The sequence below is a fragment of the Convolutriloba macropyga genome, chromosome 4 (assembly GCF_964194025.1).
Source record: "Convolutriloba macropyga chromosome 4, txConMacr16.3, whole genome shotgun sequence".
In the NCBI taxonomy this organism is placed as follows: Eukaryota; Metazoa; Xenacoelomorpha; order Acoela; family Convolutidae; genus Convolutriloba; species Convolutriloba macropyga.
In genome coordinates, this window is record NC_134471.1 from 73,816,361 (window position 1) to 73,833,657 (window position 17,297).

Genomic DNA, 17,297 nt, shown 5'->3' on the forward strand with positions numbered 1-17,297 from the left:
CAATAAAAAAATGTTTCAAATGTCAAATGTATTGTTTAGACCTCTTCCGATTTTCTTCATTTATGGTTAGGTACTTCGTTTTCAAGTTCGGCTCAAGCATATTTGAGCTTAATCGTTTCAATTCCCATTCACCAAGTTTGCGAAAAACAAGAACAAGTCGGGGAAAAATGATACATCCAATATAATGTAATTCTTCTTGCGTTAAGATGCCTCTATAGTCATCACCAGTAACAGCTGCATTTTGTAACAATCTTTCATTCATCATCTCAGTGAAACTTTTTCCCAACTTATTATGCACTTTTTAATTGGAAAATAAACAATTTCTGACTGAAGCTTTTTAATTGCTTTTGAACGAAGTTCATAGCAATTATTGTAAACGTGTGTGTCTTTTTTATGCAAAATTGTCGCTTGACAATTTTGACTTCTCGAGTGACTTTTACGCCCTTGACTTTTTGCGTTTCGCGTGATCTAAAATTCTCTCTCAATCACAATTTCAAGCAGCTGAACTCAATTGGCGGCAATTTAATACTAAAAGTCAAATGAAAAGTGCACCGAAACTGGTGCCATTTTTTACTTTAAATCTTAATAGTGCTCTATGTTAGCCTCTAATGTGGTTATTTGAAGCCCTCTATTGAACTTCTTAGTCCCATTTAGGCTCCACCCCCCCTTCCCCACGACTGAAGCAGGCTGCAATTGATTATAGCTCCCGCTAGTCGTTCGAGAGCAATTCTTCCGACGTTTAGTCGGTTATGTTTTGTTATTGTTAGTTCAGGTGAAACATCAATTTAGAGATTAACTTCTGTTCGTATTTTTTTGATATTTTAAGTTTATGTGAAAAATCTTAAAATTCGATTAACAGAGAGGAAAATTTGCGCTATAAATAGTGGATAATTTATCTTCAAACTTTTAATGTACTTGTTTTCGAGCGTTTCAGCGTCACAGCTCGTTGCTGTCTCAGAACTTCAAGCAGTTCATTGTTCTCTAAGGCGAGTAGAGTAATTCATGTACTGGTTTATATACGCGTAGCGAATAGTGCTGAAAATAACGCAAAATAGAGTGGTGTAAGTTTGATACAAATTAATCTGTTTCCTGTCAGTGAAAGAACTCCTAAATTTTTAAAATTTTTGAAGAACAAATTTTTAAAATTTTAAATTCTTAAATTTTTAAAGAACAATTTAAATTTTTAAAATAGCTCATCAGTGATCTGAAAATCGATTTCATTTTTGAGATTTTTCGGAAAGATCGTCGAAATTTTTTCAAAAAACTTTTTAGGGAAAGTTTTTGACTATGATTTGTTTTTATTTTATCGGATGCTTAACTAAATCTGCAAAATTTTGCAGATAAATTATGAAATCTGCCAATACTTCGTTATCCACTTCCGAAAATTTACAGTCAACTTCTGAGAAAGTTGCAACTCCTCGACTGAACAGCGTGCAAGTTGATAAAGTAGGCTTTGCTCTCGCTGCTTGTGAGAGCGATGAACAGCTGGAGAAGGCTGTGAACAAGTATCTGCTGATGCTGTTGGTCAATACTGCAACTGACAATGCGGAGACAAGGGCAAAGGTAAGTCGATCAAATTCGAAAAAAGAGGTACGTCTGAAAGATGATAACATAAATGCTGGACGTGAGGAAACATCAAATTCTACGCTAACAATTTTTGGTGACAAAGTTCTTCAAGCTGAAGCTCGAGATCTGAAATTTGGGATAGTGTTGATGTCGCTGACTGCAAAGTTATAAAAAATAACGAAAAGGTGGCACCGCTTGCTAATTTTGTTTTATAAAGTTTACATATGCTAATCCGATTTTGGTAGTTTTATCCAATTTTTGTCAGTTTTTTTTGTTTTTTTTTTGTTTATAGCTGCGAAGCTGTAAGCTGAGCGTAGCTATATTGCATTTTCGTTTTACATTTGTTCTAGAACATTCTGTCTCGTCACTGCTTAAATGGCTTTTTCGCGCTTGATTTCACGCTTTCTGCGTGACCTAAATTGCGGTTATTCAGAAACAGAATCTGTTCCTAAAACAAAGTTGATTGTAAGAAAACAGATTGTATGGTCCGACAGCCGAGTGGTTAAGGCGACTGGCTGTTAATCCGGAGATCGCCGGTTCGAGACGCGACAGGGAAAATTTTTTTGCACCCAAAAACAACCTCCTTTGAAATAAACTTGTAAGTTTTATAGGCGGCGGCGATAACTATTATCAACTCACTTCTGTATCTTTTTCAATCTGTATTTTACGGCACGCAAGTCTATTTCGCAGCTATTCCGGCAATCTGCCGGCTATGTTTTAATTACTGGAAATAGTCTTTTTGTGCAACATGAGGGAATTTAATTTTGGTTCAATAAAATTTCAATCATTTTGCGTTAAGTTTATAAAAAAAACAGTTAATTTTTTCATGAATGCAGTCTTAAAAGTTTTTTTTGACAATTTTTTTGCAAATTGTTTCAATGTTTCGTGTGTTTGAATTCTGTGTTTTTGTTCTGTACAGAAGGATGGATCTTTGTCTCAGATGACTGGTTGTGTTTACTATGTCGAATGCTGAACAATGAGATGTATTCGTTTTTCTTGATTTTTTAAATTTGATTTTCAACTCTCCAAAATCAAGTTATTGTTGATATAAATTATAAATTTCATTTTGTTATGGTGTTCCTTAATTGTGTCAATAATCGTTACATTCTAGTTTTTATGATCCTAGTTTTGTCCTGGCTACTGCAATGATGTTCGTTATATTGATTTCTCAGTTGTTAAAAAATTGCATGATTTCAGCTTTAGATTTTCGTCATTTTTTTGGTTTGCAATTGATTTCATTCAACATAAGGCAGTACTGAGAGTTTGCTAGAAAGCCTTTTCCAAAATCTCCACTCATTACTATTTATTGCAATTTTCTTCCGGCCTTGGTATTGTTTTTAAACGATTTTTGGCCTTTGAATATTATTCTGTTACTTTTGTCTTTCCTATGATTAATTTTATTTTTGAATTCGTATGAAATCATGTTTTATAGCATATATACAACAAGGAAGAGGTATGTGTTGTTTTTTTCTTATTTGCAGTGATTAGAAATCTAATTGTAGCGGTTTTTTTATTCTTAAATTTGAGCTTTCTTTTTTAAAAAATTTAACTTAGTTTTCAAGACTTATCTGCCGTTTACTTTTGCGATTTTTTGAGATCACAATCATGAAATATTTGAGGGCAATTGATAGCCCTGTCAGCATATCAGTATTTTGGCCATCCTAATTATTTCGGACTTTTTTAACCTTACCAAACGTTTTCAATTATATAAAACTTTGCAGCATTTTGGTTCTCTTGGTGACAGTGGTTTAGATTTCAGAAATTTTTAGATCAGACATGTGGAGGTAGTGAGATAATGGTTTAATGCAAAAAGTAATGTTTTCAGCTGCAATGCGGTTTTTTTGTGAAGTTTTGACATTTCGAGTCGCTTCGGGAATTCTTCCGGCTATGTTTTTATGTTCCTGAAATAGCTCTTTTTGAGTTTTAGTTTACAGTTAGTTGATTGAATCTGAGAGGTCTTCTTCCTTGAGTGCTTTTTTCCTAAAAATAGCAGAATTACCATTTTTCTTCCAAATTTCATATAGATTTCCGTTTTCGTTCACTATCAAGCTCACAGCTTTCTGATTGGCTAAAAACTAGAACAAGATTATGAACAATTTTGCCATGCCGTAAAATGGTTGTCGTGTGCCGTATTTGGATAAACCTTCCAAAAAACTGCAAGAAATTTCCAAATATCTTTAGCAAGTCTAGAAAAACTACCGATAGGCCAGGAGAAATCCCTTTAACCGACCAGATAAACTCCGAAGATTAAATCTCCTTGATAACTTTTCCATAGAATGCGTCTAGTTTCATAATGTTCTTTAAATCCGTATTCATACAGGTCGTTGTATTACTTATGTTGCTGAAATAAGGTCAGTTGAATTGAATGAGTCTTGATCTGACTTTTCACAGGTTCACTTTTTGATCCATTCATGGTTCTTTTTTGGATTTAGTTTTATTTTCCATATTGAAGTCTTGATTTACTATGTCTTCAGTATCAATAATAAAGGAATAGCTATCGGAAAGTTAATTAATTACTTGTGATAGTTCGAAAAGTTGAAATTTTTTTACTTCGACTATTTTCCATGATTGTTATGCGAAATATTTTATTTTTGCGCAACTTTTTTTATGAACCAGATTACGTAAAATCGTTAATTTTAGATATCCATAATTGTGTCATCGGCTTTCCAGTGGAGTCCTGCTCTTACAGCATTTCTTCAATTGACGAAAAACAAAAAGAATTCATTTTTTTACTACTAAGCTGTAAAACCAAAATAACCATGCTTTGAAGTTTTCAATAGGCTTGATGCAGTGAGGGATCAATGAAATAATTAATGTTCAATATTTGAGAAACAAAATTTCGTCAGTTGTAAGCTCAAATACTATTTACTATGTTTGCATACAATAGTGATTTGGAAAAACTGGCAACAATGTAGCGTGTATAACCATGCATTTCAAGGAATGATACTGAGAATTTTTTTTGACCATTTGGCCTTCTGACGAAATTGCGAAATTCCGGTAGCATCCAGCGAAAGGTTTAGTAAGAGCTACAGCCTCCCGACTGTTATTTGTCCTCTCTCAATTGGATCTTATAGCCACCATCCATCTCTGGTGCGAATGAAAACAATAACATTTTTCGTCATAATTTCATCAAATTTTCTTCGTTATTAAAAACGAGATTGTCAAATATTTCTTCATATAGGGCTCACAGGTGTCTGTTACAACACCTGGGAGCCCTATATGAAGATATAATTGACAAACTCGTTTTTAATAACGAAGAAAATTTGATGAAATTATGACGAAAAATGTTATTGTTTTCATTCGCACCAGAGATGGATGGTTGCTATAAGATCCAATTGAGAGAGGACAAATAACAGTCCGGAGGCTGTAGCTCTTACTAAACTTTTCCATCATTTGTCTGTCTTGAGGCTCCAGTAGCTGTGATTTGGAAGAGCTGCCTGACATTTTTTTGCTTGACAATGAAACCGGAAATAAAATTTTTTTAGAATCGATATGCAAACCGCTAATACACTTCAGAAGAACGTCCGTTGTTAATAAATGGGGAGCTGAAAACTTCTTGCTACAATTCTTGCTCACTTAAGTGAAATCAGCTGGCTGATAGCAAACCTCCTCGCCAGACGAAGTAAACTCTTGAGTGTTCCAAATCAGAAAATACACAACACATTTTGCATTCTCAGAAACTTTTATCAAAACCTTGTCACTTCCCTTTAATAACTTTACCCTTCGCGGTCAGATTTATTTTTGATTGTTTTTATCGCTTTCGGAGAGGCTGACACTCTTAGCTCAATCAGTACTGAGTTGCTTTCTCAGACTTGGTTAAATCAGGTGTAAATAAAGTTTTTACTAGAATGTGACAACGTTTTATGACTTTTAGATGCCTTCAATCACATACTTGACATCAAATCTTAAAACGTTGTATAACGGAGACAATAATTTGCAATGCTGTCTACTTTTTAAGCAATCTCTGATGACGCTCTTTTTGCTGTCGCATGTAATAGGTACATGGTACTTTTTCGCTTTTTGGTGAGTGTCAAAAGGCCCTTTGCATGTCAGGTGATGGAGATCTTGGTGCATGTGAACAAGAGAGTGAAATCACGTGTCAATGTCCAGATGCCTGTGAGACAACTGCTCACTGAATTTGGCTCTCAGTCAGCATCCGTATTCTTCAAGGTTTGTCTTCATCTGACCCGACTTCTTGATTTGCTTTTAAAAGAAAAAAAAAATAAATTTTTTCCCGTTCTTTACCATTATAACCGCCCTTCCGAAATTAGGGCCACGATTATGGAATATTCACTGTTTTGTTTCTGTCCGCGAGGTAGTTTTACGCTGTATGCGGGGAGGGGCTGTCATAATGGGAAGACGGGACTGCCAATTTTTTTTTATTGATGCTCTTTTGACAGTTATTACAAGATAATCCGATGTGTTCTAGGATTTAAAAAATAAATGAAAAAAAAAACAAATGCAAAGGAGCTGTTTAATCGACGGCCGGCTTCAGTAAATGTATATGCTTGAATAGCCGTGTGACTTTTCATCCGATTAAGCTTATGTTTTTCAGAATTATTTCATATCTGGCTATAAATGCTGATTATCAATAACCAAAATGCTGATGTTTTTATCGCGATGATTCTAACCGAATCACCCACTCCTTACACTGTTTGACTTGGTTTTAAATATGGGTGTTATACCTGTAACAGTTTAACAAACAAATTCGATTTCGATCTGATATATGTCAACCTGTTTTAGTATAGATTATTATTAGTATAGATTACGTGACTCTGATGAAGTCACTGAGAACATCGTGCATTAATTGGGAACCGCATAGCGTCTGAAGATTTCAGCCTGAATTTATTGTGATTTAAGCAGGCTGACTTGAAAAGAGAACTTGGCACTGGCGCTGTATATCGGAAAATCTGCTTCTCTAGAATCTGGCAGAAATCTGGCATTCCAAAACTTGCTCGTTTGTATTTGAAGCTACAGGTGGTAATTAACAATTAAATGTTTAGAACTTTGCGATTGTCTATATCAAGATGGGATTCAGCAGGCTGTCTTATCCAGAGAAGGTGGGACTGATGCCAGATTTATTCACGTGTCTCCACAATCAATCCGTTGCCCACAGGTGGACTTTGATGACCTTGTTTATCTCAGTTTATGCCGAGAAGCACTTCAGGTGATTACACGAAACCCAGCTGAGGGTGGGTCTTGTCATCGCAATATTAATATACCAGGATGGAGGTTTAAAATATGAAGTACCGAAATATGGTCCAGTTCTTTAGTGAAACGGAAATATTTAACATTATAAATGTATACCCGGACTGAACGTCAAGTCTTAATCAGTACTGATTCAGTGAAATTGCAAGTCTTGAATCAGTACTGCATCAGAGGTCTTATCATGTCACTTGTTAGACTTGGCACGTCTTAAATGAAGTCTTAAGTCTTGACGAGTCTTGGCCAAGACTTGACAAGTCTTGTGCACGTCTTAACCAAGTCTTGGATCAAGTTTTGAGCTCAGTTTTTTTGTTGGTTTGCTTTCGTTTGATAACGAAAAAAAGAAGGCTGGCACTTGCACTGGCCCTGCCTAAAAAGTCTCCAAAGTGAAAAAAGAAGCACAAGACAACATTAGCACTTCCACAAAAAGCACTTGATAGAGAATGAAAAGAATTCTAATATTGACCAAAGGTACCAGTCATGGCCACTTTTTTTCTGCCCATTGAAAACCAATTTCCTTTCGGGGTGAATATATTCAACCAGTTTTTCATTATATCTTCAAACTAACAGTTTTTTTCGCAATCAGAAAATAATTAAATTGCGATTAATTTAATGTGCTAAACGCAAAAAAGAGCTTTAAGAACGACATACGCAGATTCAGAAGAAATATTTGACATAGATTGACTGATAAAAAGTTATAACTTTTTATCAGTCAATCGATGTCAAATATTTCTTGTTAATCTGTGTATGTTGTTCTTAGAACGCTTTTTTTGCGTTTAGCATATCGAATTATTCTCAATTTAATTTTCTGATTGTGAAAAAAACTTAGTTTGTAGATATATTGAAAAACTGGCTGAGGCAAACAGGAATATTTCGACTACAACTATTTCCAAAAGCCTACTTAAATCTTGAATAATTTCTTCAATTAAAAGAGTCCAATCTCTATGATATTTTTTATCGTTGGCTGCAATAATAGATTATTAATTGCTCTCAAACGAAGTTTGTAGCAATTATATTAGTCCTCTCGGTCTTTTTTTAATGCGATTTTTCGCTTGACCAATTTTTCGTCTGACGCTTTTGACTTTTCGTCCTCAAAAACGGGATAAACAGGTAGCGCCCAGCGGGCATTTTGTGCTCTTAGAGCCTTTCAGGTCGGTTTCAGCTCAAACTGTCTTGGAGACTTGTACTTATACTTATGGTGTGAGGGGCGGTTCTTAGAGATTGACACCTCCCCTTTGTTGACCCCCCACCCCCACTTTTGGCTCCACCCCCCCCCCCCACCGCGCTTTTGCCCCCCACCCAGTGCTGCCCCCATCAGCCCCCGGTGCACCCCCCCCCCCGTGGCTAGCTACTGACCAAGCCAACCGCTCGCCGGTCGTTTGAGAGCAATTCGCCCGACGTTAGTCGGTTATGTTTTAAAAATCGTTGTTAAAATTAAGTGGTTTCTGTTGAATATATTACATTGATTGATTGTGGTGACAATTTTCAGTTAGTGAAAGAGAAAGATAAAGATGTCGATCTGTTGTAGAACTCATGCAAAAATCTTTTTCAAGGAAATTTTATTATATATATCGCAAATTTGTTTGGAAGACTTCCTTCATTCTGTGTTTAATTGCTCTCAAACAAAGTTTGTAGCAATTATTTTAGTCCTGTCGTTCTTTTTTATGCAAATTTCTGCTGGACCAAATCTTCGTCTGACGCATTTGACTTTTTGTCCTCAAAAACGGTTTAAACAGGTAGCGCCCAGCGGGCCCGTGCTTATAGAGCCTTTCAGCTCACTAGTCTTCAAGTATGCGATTCACAGAGTCTGTTTTGGAGACTTATACTTATGGTGCGAAGGGCGGTTCTTAGAGATTGACTCCCCCACACACACACTGTTGCCCCCCCCCACTAATGCCACACCATCAGCCCACCGGTGCACCCCCCTCCCGCTGTGCTCACCTACGCCCCTTCAATTAAGCTGAAGTTAGCCTCACTAAACCGTGCCTGGCTACTGACGAAGCCAACCGCTCGCCGGTCGTTTGAGAGCAATTCGCCCTACGTTAGTCGGTTATGTTTCTTTTTTAATTCGACTCGTAAATCTAGTTTCGTTAAAAGTAATTAAAATTAATGAAATTCCTTAATGTGAAATTTCATAGGGTTATAAGATATTTTTTCATTTATCACTGTTCCGTTTTTTGTCAATTGTTTATTAGCTTATTTTATGGGCCTACGTTTTTTGACATTTTGATTTATTTTGCAAACTGATTATGGCAAAGTTTTCGAAATTTATTCTTAATTTACTTATTTCTTTTCGAACATGATTTTTGTTTTTGAACGTTGACCTCCGTTTTCGAACATTGGACTTTAGCAGTAGCATAGTTGCTAACGTATAATAAGTAGAAGTTGCTGGTAAAAATTTAAGCTCAAAAGGCTATTTTGAAAAGTTTTTTTCATAGCATTCCTTTCTCCCTATTCAAACTGCACAACAACAACCTACCCTACCGCCAAGTGCCTCCCCCCAAGAACCTACCCTACCACCAAGTTGCCTACCCCCTCCTCCTACCTAATCCCCCACGGCGCACTTACCTATCTACCAACCAAGCCCCTCCTCTCCGGCTCTCTATATCTCATCTATCCCTCCTATCCTACTCCTTTTGGATCGTAATTTTCTTTTGTTATTTTCTTGTTCATTTTTTTGTCTTACCTGTTAGTCGACTTTGATAAGTAACGTTTTTTGAAGTATTATTCAGAATTCCTTCCTCTGTGTTTTACTCAGTGTTAACGTATGTGTTGTGCACAAGTTCTCACTTAAAACTCGGCATTGTTCTCTAGCGGTTTCATTTGAACCATGTGTTTTGAAAGTGATCAACAAAACAATGTAGTACTTATTGCGTTGGATGTCAAAAGAGTGGTTATCGTTCCAATCCCTTAAATAGTTCGGGGGGAGGGGGTTAGGAATTTTAAGCTGCCCTTGCTTTTTCAAATTCAATTTTGGCCGATCGATAATTTTGCCGAGCGATACAGAAATAGTACTATTGATAAGTGCTTGACAAACAATCTATTTTCTACAATTTTTTTCTGAATGAAAAAATGATGCTCAAATTCTTTACTTTTTTGATCATTTGACAGTTCGTGTGTGCATTCTATGGAATTTTTTGTACGTTCTAATCGTTTTAAATTATTTTCATCTTGACAAAAATGGAACTGAGAAGCCCACCCCCCCCCCGATATTTTTTTGTTTTCTCGAATAATAATTGAGTCATAAAATTTTTCACGTTTTCACGCTTCGCCCACCCTTCTGTGCTTAAGAAACCTCTACAAATCAGGTATAAAGAACCAATGATCTCTTGAAGTTATGAATGGAATTAACTTGATTGTCAATGAACTTGAAATTGGAGCTGGCTTTGTTTGCACAAATTTTATCGGTCAAAAGAAATTTGCTTAATCTACGTTTGCATTTCTTTCAACATTTCCATCAAAGCTTTTCGAGTCTTTTGGATAACCCGACCCAATCTATTCAATTGTGATATAACGAAGACTCACTAAAAGGATCCCAGCAAAAGAACCTGAAAGAATTGCATTTCAATGTCGATTAACGAAAGCAAGAATGAAACGTGCTAAACCCATTAAGAACAATTTTAGATTCACGATGCTTAGACCGTGTTTTCTCCGGTCTTGGTCGGGGTGTATTGTTAAGTTGTCTTTGTTTTATACTCGCTATCCTCTCATCAACTGGAAGGAGAAAGACTAAGTACAAAAATAGGAAATTCGGATCAAAATAACAGTTATCTTTGTGATTATCTTTGAGACGGATTTTGAGTTTTTAAAATTGAAATGTTTTAGATAAGCATCTTTAATTTTTAGAGACTAGGTTTACCGGCTTTTCAATCTGACAAAGGAATTTTAAAATGATTTTCGATGGTGACTATTCTATTAGTTTCACTGTTTTGATTCTGTCCGCGAGGTAGTTTTACGCTGTATGCGGGGAGGGGCTGTCATAATGGGAAAACGGGACTGCCAATTTTTTTTTATTGATGCTCTTTTGACAGTTATTACAAGATAATCCGATGTGTTCTAGGATTTAAAAAATAAATGAAAAAAAAAACAAATGCAAAGGAGCTGTTTAATCGACGGCCGGCTTCAGTAAATGTATATGCTTGAATAGCCGTGTGACTTTTCATCCGATTAAGCTTATGTTTTTCAGAATTATTTCATATCTGGCTATAAATGCTGATTATCAATAACCAAAATGCTGATGTTTTTATCGCGATGATTCTAACCGAATCACCCACTCCTTACACTGTTTGACTTGGTTTTAAATATGGGTGTTATACCTGTAACAGTTTAACAAACAAATTCGATTTCGATCTGATATATGTCAACCTGTTTTAGTATAGATTATTATTAGTATAGATTACGTGACTCTGATGAAGTCACTGAGAACATCGTGCATTAATTGGGAACCGCATAGCGTCTGAAGATTTCAGCCTGAATTTATTGTGATTTAAGCAGGCTGACTTGAAAAGAGAACTTGGCACTGGCGCTGTATATCGGAAAATCTGCTTCTCTAGAATCTGGCAGAAATCTGGCATTCCAAAACTTGCTCGTTTGTATTTGAAGCTACAGGTGGTAATTAACAATTAAATGTTTAGAACTTTGCGATTGTCTATATCAAGATGGGATTCAGCAGGCTGTCTTATCCAGAGAAGGTGGGACTGATGCCAGCTTTATTCACGTGTCTCCACAATCAATCCGTTGCCCACAGGTGGACTTTGATGACCTTGTTTATCTCAGTTTATGCCGAGAAGCACTTCAGGTGATTACACGAAACCCAGCTGAGGGTGGGTCTTGTCATCGCAATATTAATATACCAGGATGGAGGTTTAAAATATGAAGTACCGAAATATGGTCCAGTTCTTTAGTGAAACGGAAATATTTAACATTATAAATGTATACCCGGACTGAACGTCAAGTCTTAATCAGTACTGATTCAGTGAAATTGCAAGTCTTGAATCAGTACTGCATCAGAGGTCTTATCATGTCACTTGTTAGACTTGGCACGTCTTAAATGAAGTCTTAAGTCTTGACAAGTCTTGGCCAAGACTTGACAAGTCTTGTGCACGTCTTAACCAAGTCTTGGATCAAGTTTTGAGCTCAGTTTTTTTGTTGGTTTGCTTTCGTTTGATAACGAAAAAAAGAAGGCTGGCACTTGCACTGGCCCTGCCTAAAAAGTCTCCAAAGTGAAAAAAGAAGCACAAGACAACATTAGCACTTCCACAAAAAGCACTTGATAGAGAATGAAAAGAATTCTAATATTGACCAAAGGTACCAGTCATGGCCACTTTTTTTCTGCCCATTGAAAACCAATTTCCTTTCGGGGTGAATATATTCAACCAGTTTTTCATTATATCTTCAAACTAACAGTTTTTTTCGCAATCAGAAAATAATTAAATTGCGATTAATTTAATGTGCTAAACGCAAAAAAGAGCTTTAAGAACGACATACGCAGATTCAGAAGAAATATTTGACATAGATTGACTGATAAAAAGTTATAACTTTTTATCAGTCAATCGATGTCAAATATTTCTTGTTAATCTGTGTATGTTGTTCTTAGAACGCTTTTTTTGCGTTTAGCATATCGAATTATTCTCAATTTAATTTTCTGATTGTGAAAAAAACTTAGTTTGTAGATATATTGAAAAACTGGCTGAGGCAAACAGGAATATTTCGACTACAACTATTTCCAAAAGCCTACTTAAATCTTGAATAATTTCTTCAATTAAAAGAGTCCAATCTCTATGATATTTTTTATCGTTGGCTGCAATAATAGATTATTAATTGCTCTCAAACGAAGTTTGTAGCAATTATATTAGTCCTCTCGGTCTTTTTTTAATGCGATTTTTCGCTTGACCAATTTTTCGTCTGACGCTTTTGACTTTTCGTCCTCAAAAACGGGATAAACAGGTAGCGCCCAGCGGGCATTTTGTGCTCTTAGAGCCTTTCAGGTCGGTTTCAGCTCAAACTGTCTTGGAGACTTGTACTTATACTTATGGTGTGAGGGGCGGTTCTTAGAGATTGACACCTCCCCTTTGTTGACCCCCCACCCCCACTTTTGGCTCCACCCCCCCGCCCCCCCCACCGCGCTTTTGCCCCCCCACCCAGTGCTGCCCCCATCAGCCCCCGGTGCACCCCCCCCCCCCCCGTGGCTAGCTACTGACCAAGCCAACCGCTCGCCGGTCGTTTGAGAGCAATTCGCCCGACGTTAGTCGGTTATGTTTTAAAAATCGTTGTTAAAATTAAGTTGTCGAAATTTATTCTTAATTTACTTATTTCTTTTCGAACATGATTTTTGTTTTTGAACGTTGACCTCCGTTTTCGAACATTGGACTTTAGCAGTAGCATAGTTGCTAACGTATAATAAGTAGAAGTTGCTGGTAAAAATTTAAGCTCAAAAGGCTATTTTGAAAAGTTTTTTTCATAGCATTCCTTTCTCCCTATTCAAACTGCACAACAACAACCTACCCTACCGCCAAGTGCCTCCCCCCAAGAACCTACCCTACCACCAAGTTGCCTACCCCCTCCTCCTACCTAATCCCCCACGGCGCACTTACCTATCTACCAACCAAGCCCCTCCTCTCCGGCTCTCTATATCTCATCTATCCCTCCTATCCTACTCCTTTTGGATCGTAATTTTCTTTTGTTATTTTCTTGTTCATTTTTTTGTCTTACCTGTTAGTCGACTTTGATAAGTAACGTTTTTTGAAGTATTATTCAGAATTCCTTCCTCTGTGTTTTACTCAGTGTTAACGTATGTGTTGTGCACAAGTTCTCACTTAAAACTCGGCATTGTTCTCTAGCGGTTTCATTTGAACCATGTGTTTTGAAAGTGATCAACAAAACAATGTAGTACTTATTGCGTTGGATGTCAAAAGAGTGGTTATCGTTCCAATCCCTTAAATAGTTCGGGGGGAGGGGGTTAGGAATTTTAAGCTGCCCTTGCTTTTTCAAATTCAATTTTGGCCAATCGATAATTTTGCCGAGCGATACAGAAATAGTACTATTGATAAGTGCTTGACAAACAATCTATTTTCTACAATTTTTTTCTGAATGAAAAAATGATGCTCAAATTCTTTACTTTTTTGATCATTTGACAGTTCGTGTGTGCATTCTATGGAATTTTTTGTACGTTCTAATCGTTTTAAATTATTTTCATCTTGACAAAAATGGAACTGAGAAGCCCACCCCCCCCCCCCCCCGATATTTTTTTGTTTTCTCGAATAATAATTGAGTCATAAAATTTTTCACGTTTTCACGCTTCGCCCACCCTTCTGTGCTTAAGAAACCTCTACAAATCAGGTATAAAGAACCAATGATCTCTTGAAGTTATGAATGGAATTAACTTGATTGTCAATGAACTTGAAATTGGAGCTGGCTTTGTTTGCACAAATTTTATCGGTCAAAAGAAATTTGCTTAATCTACGTTTGCATTTCTTTCAACATTTCCATCAAAGCTTTTCGAGTCTTTTGGATAACCCGACCCAATCTATTCAATTGTGATATAACGAAGACTCACTAAAAGGATCCCAGCAAAAGAACCTGAAAGAATTGCATTTCAATGTCGATTAACGAAAGCAAGAATGAAACGTGCTAAACCCATTAAGAACAATTTTAGATTCACGATGCTTAGACCGTGTTTTCTCCGGTCTTGGTCGGGGTGTATTGTTAAGTTGTCTTTGTTTTATACTCGCTATCCTCTCATCAACTGGAAGGAGAAAGACTAAGTACAAAAATAGGAAATTCGGATCAAAATAACAGTTATCTTTGTGATTATCTTTGAGACGGATTTTGAGTTTTTAAAATTGAAATGTTTTAGATAAGCATCTTTAATTTTTAGAGACTAGGTTTACCGGCTTTTCAATCTGACAAAGGAATTTTAAAATGATTTTCGATGGTGACTATTCTATTAGTTCACGGGTGGTAATTTGTATTTTTTTTGTTTCCAAGATTTTCTCTTTTCGTGACCATTTTTCTTATCTTTTCCAAATTGGTATATCAATTTAATTGAATGTCAACTTTGGTATTTTCTCAATTAAATTTGCTTGATTTGTACTCCCAACTGGACTTGACCTTTCTAAATACCTCATACTTCGAAGTTTGAGCGTTAGCAACATTTTTTAGCAGAGCTCTATTTTATTTGAAAATTTGTTTCGGGTCATACACTATTGTGCAATTCAAACTTGTTTCTAAACATCCTGAAAATATTATTTTCTCTTAACATGTGTTACTTCCCATACAAGTCGAAGAGGGCAAGGTTGGCTATTTCCGGTTATCTGCGGGTTACTTTTTTCAGTCAAATTGAGGCTAATGTGAATTTGGTTTTTAGTCCTAACACTAAGATCAGTCCAGTGAAAGAATCCAGAACTAGTTCAACTGGAGATCCAGATCCATGTGACGTTTTGACTAGTGAACTGTTGCGGACGTATTCTGAATCGACCAGTTTTGTTTTACAATTTTTCTCAGATGTGCTGTTGATGCCTTACGTGAGAAGTGCAGACACAACGGCGCCAGGTGGATTTTCTACCAACTCATACAAAAATCTGAACCAGTTTCTGGATTCAACCTACTCCGAAGGATATCTGGAAACGGTGATTTGTTCCATTGTTTTTGTGAAGGAGAATTGTCGGTTTACATACAAAGTATCGCTGTAGTAGGTGCTTCTGATTGGCGGGAGCTTGATTCCTTTCACAGTTTTTAACTGGGCGCATATGTGCTCTTAGGCGGGCAAGGGTTTTCCAACGGAATGGAGAGGCTGCAAGAAGCTTGAAGGTTCCTTTGGAAACTTTCTTTGTAAAGCATTTTAATGATGCCTCCCCCCCCCCCCACACGAATATAGTTAACCTATATCAAGTACAACGACCAGTGGCATTGTCATGCTGAGTTAACATGAAAACTTATTTGCGAATGTTGGTGTGTGTAATATACTGTTGGGAGGGGTATTAAAATGTGTTTTGACTTTAAATATAGACTGTTCAATTTTGCAGGTGAAAATAGGTGTGACTAGACTGGTGTTCAACATGGGAGTGAGTAGTGAACTGAAATGTCCTCTCTTGCTCTTGGCATCTTCAGATACCCATTCTACAGTTGCAGATGTGGCCGAAAATGCACTCAGAGTCATCAACGAGTTAGCCAAAAAAGATTACTTTTTTTCTAACGATCTTTCTCTGAACACTCTTTGAAATGACACGATTTTTTTCTGGTGTGGTGAAAAATTACACGATTTTTTGTGTGAATTAGCGTATAAGGAAAATTAGCAGTGTTTGAAGGAAAGCTGTTTCGCAAGCTCTTTTTCTAGTTGCTGTATCGAAAAATCTTAAAATGAACACGGAAGTAATATTTTTCATGAACATTTATTCTGGTTTAAGTTTTGAAACTCAGAAAAATCAACCTAGATTAGGCTTGACCGGTTTTCTGGCCGTTGTCTTTTGAATTCACACGAGAAATTTTTAGTGCTGTTAACCTCCCCCTCCGAAACTTGCTTTAAAAATGTTTTAACCGAGTTTTTGCTCGGTCAGCACAAGAAAGTACCCGTTAATAGACAAATAGGAGCCTTCAGATCTTATTTTTACCTATGAGAACGAACAGCCTCATTTTTAAGAGTATTATATTAATAACAATACTGATTAATTTATTCAACATTTGAAAGCATGTACATTTGAAAGCATTAATTTAACATTTGAAAGCATTAATTTATTTAACATTTGAAATCATAATTTTACCTATGAGAACGAACAGCCTCATTTTTAAGATTATTATATTAATAACAATACTGATTGGAGGGGTGCAAATTTGACCTTAGGGTTATATCTAACCTTAAGGTTATAATCTTAATAATTTGCATGTTTCAACAAAAAAAGAAGGAGCCATAGATATTTCGTGTACTGACCTTTAGAGGAAGGAACTGCTTGTAATGAGACTAGATCTTAGGCTCGTCGCCGATCTGAGAGCGTGGCTCATTGAAGGGTTGTATTATGAGAGTCCTCAAGTCTCTCTGTACCTCTTCTCTTCACGTTGATTATTCACAGTTTTTTAAGATCAGAACTCAATTTTTTTCCCTTGGGAAACCTTTCAGCCTCAACAAAGCCCTCAGAACAATTTTTATTAATTGAGCAAAAACACAGATTGAATATGCGGGTGAAAGATAGCCTTTGCGTATTTGGTTAATTGCGACTTATAGTGCTTTCTATATCATGGCATCCGATATTTCCGCCATACCGTATCAAGCTCTGTTCGTGACCAGAAAGGTTTCTATGGTTTGAGTTTTTTTCAGATCTGTGGACCAGAACAATGCGAAGTTAGTGCAGAAGTTGTGTGTCCTGTTTTGCGGAGACAAGCGACCCAAAGTGGTAAGAACAGAAATTATTGCTGTCACTTACCAATTATTGGCTGGTTGCTCTTAGCCAAAGTTGGTTTCAGATATTCATGAGCTTTAATTTCGTGCGAATTTAAGAATTTGAATCACGTTGACTCATCGTACCATTGGAAAG

At 36.5% G+C, this 17,297-nt stretch overlaps 1 protein-coding gene across 1 annotated transcript in view; it reads left to right on the plus strand.

Annotated features, from left to right (window-relative positions):
* Positions 1-1,347: 1,347 nt before the first annotated feature.
* LOC142338166 (proteasome adapter and scaffold protein ECM29-like) overlaps positions 1,348-17,297 on the plus strand; it is a 212,565-nt gene continuing 196,615 nt past the window's right edge. Inside the window, exons 1-7 of the mRNA XM_075387803.1 lie at positions 1,348-1,563; positions 5,620-5,736; positions 6,605-6,733; positions 11,406-11,569; positions 15,137-15,398; positions 15,795-15,934; positions 17,081-17,156. Coding sequence (XP_075243918.1) covers positions 1,348-1,563; positions 5,620-5,736; positions 6,605-6,733; positions 11,406-11,569; positions 15,137-15,398; positions 15,795-15,934; positions 17,081-17,156 — 1,104 coding nt within the window. The remainder of the gene's footprint in view (positions 1,564-5,619; positions 5,737-6,604; positions 6,734-11,405; positions 11,570-15,136; positions 15,399-15,794; positions 15,935-17,080; positions 17,157-17,297) is intronic.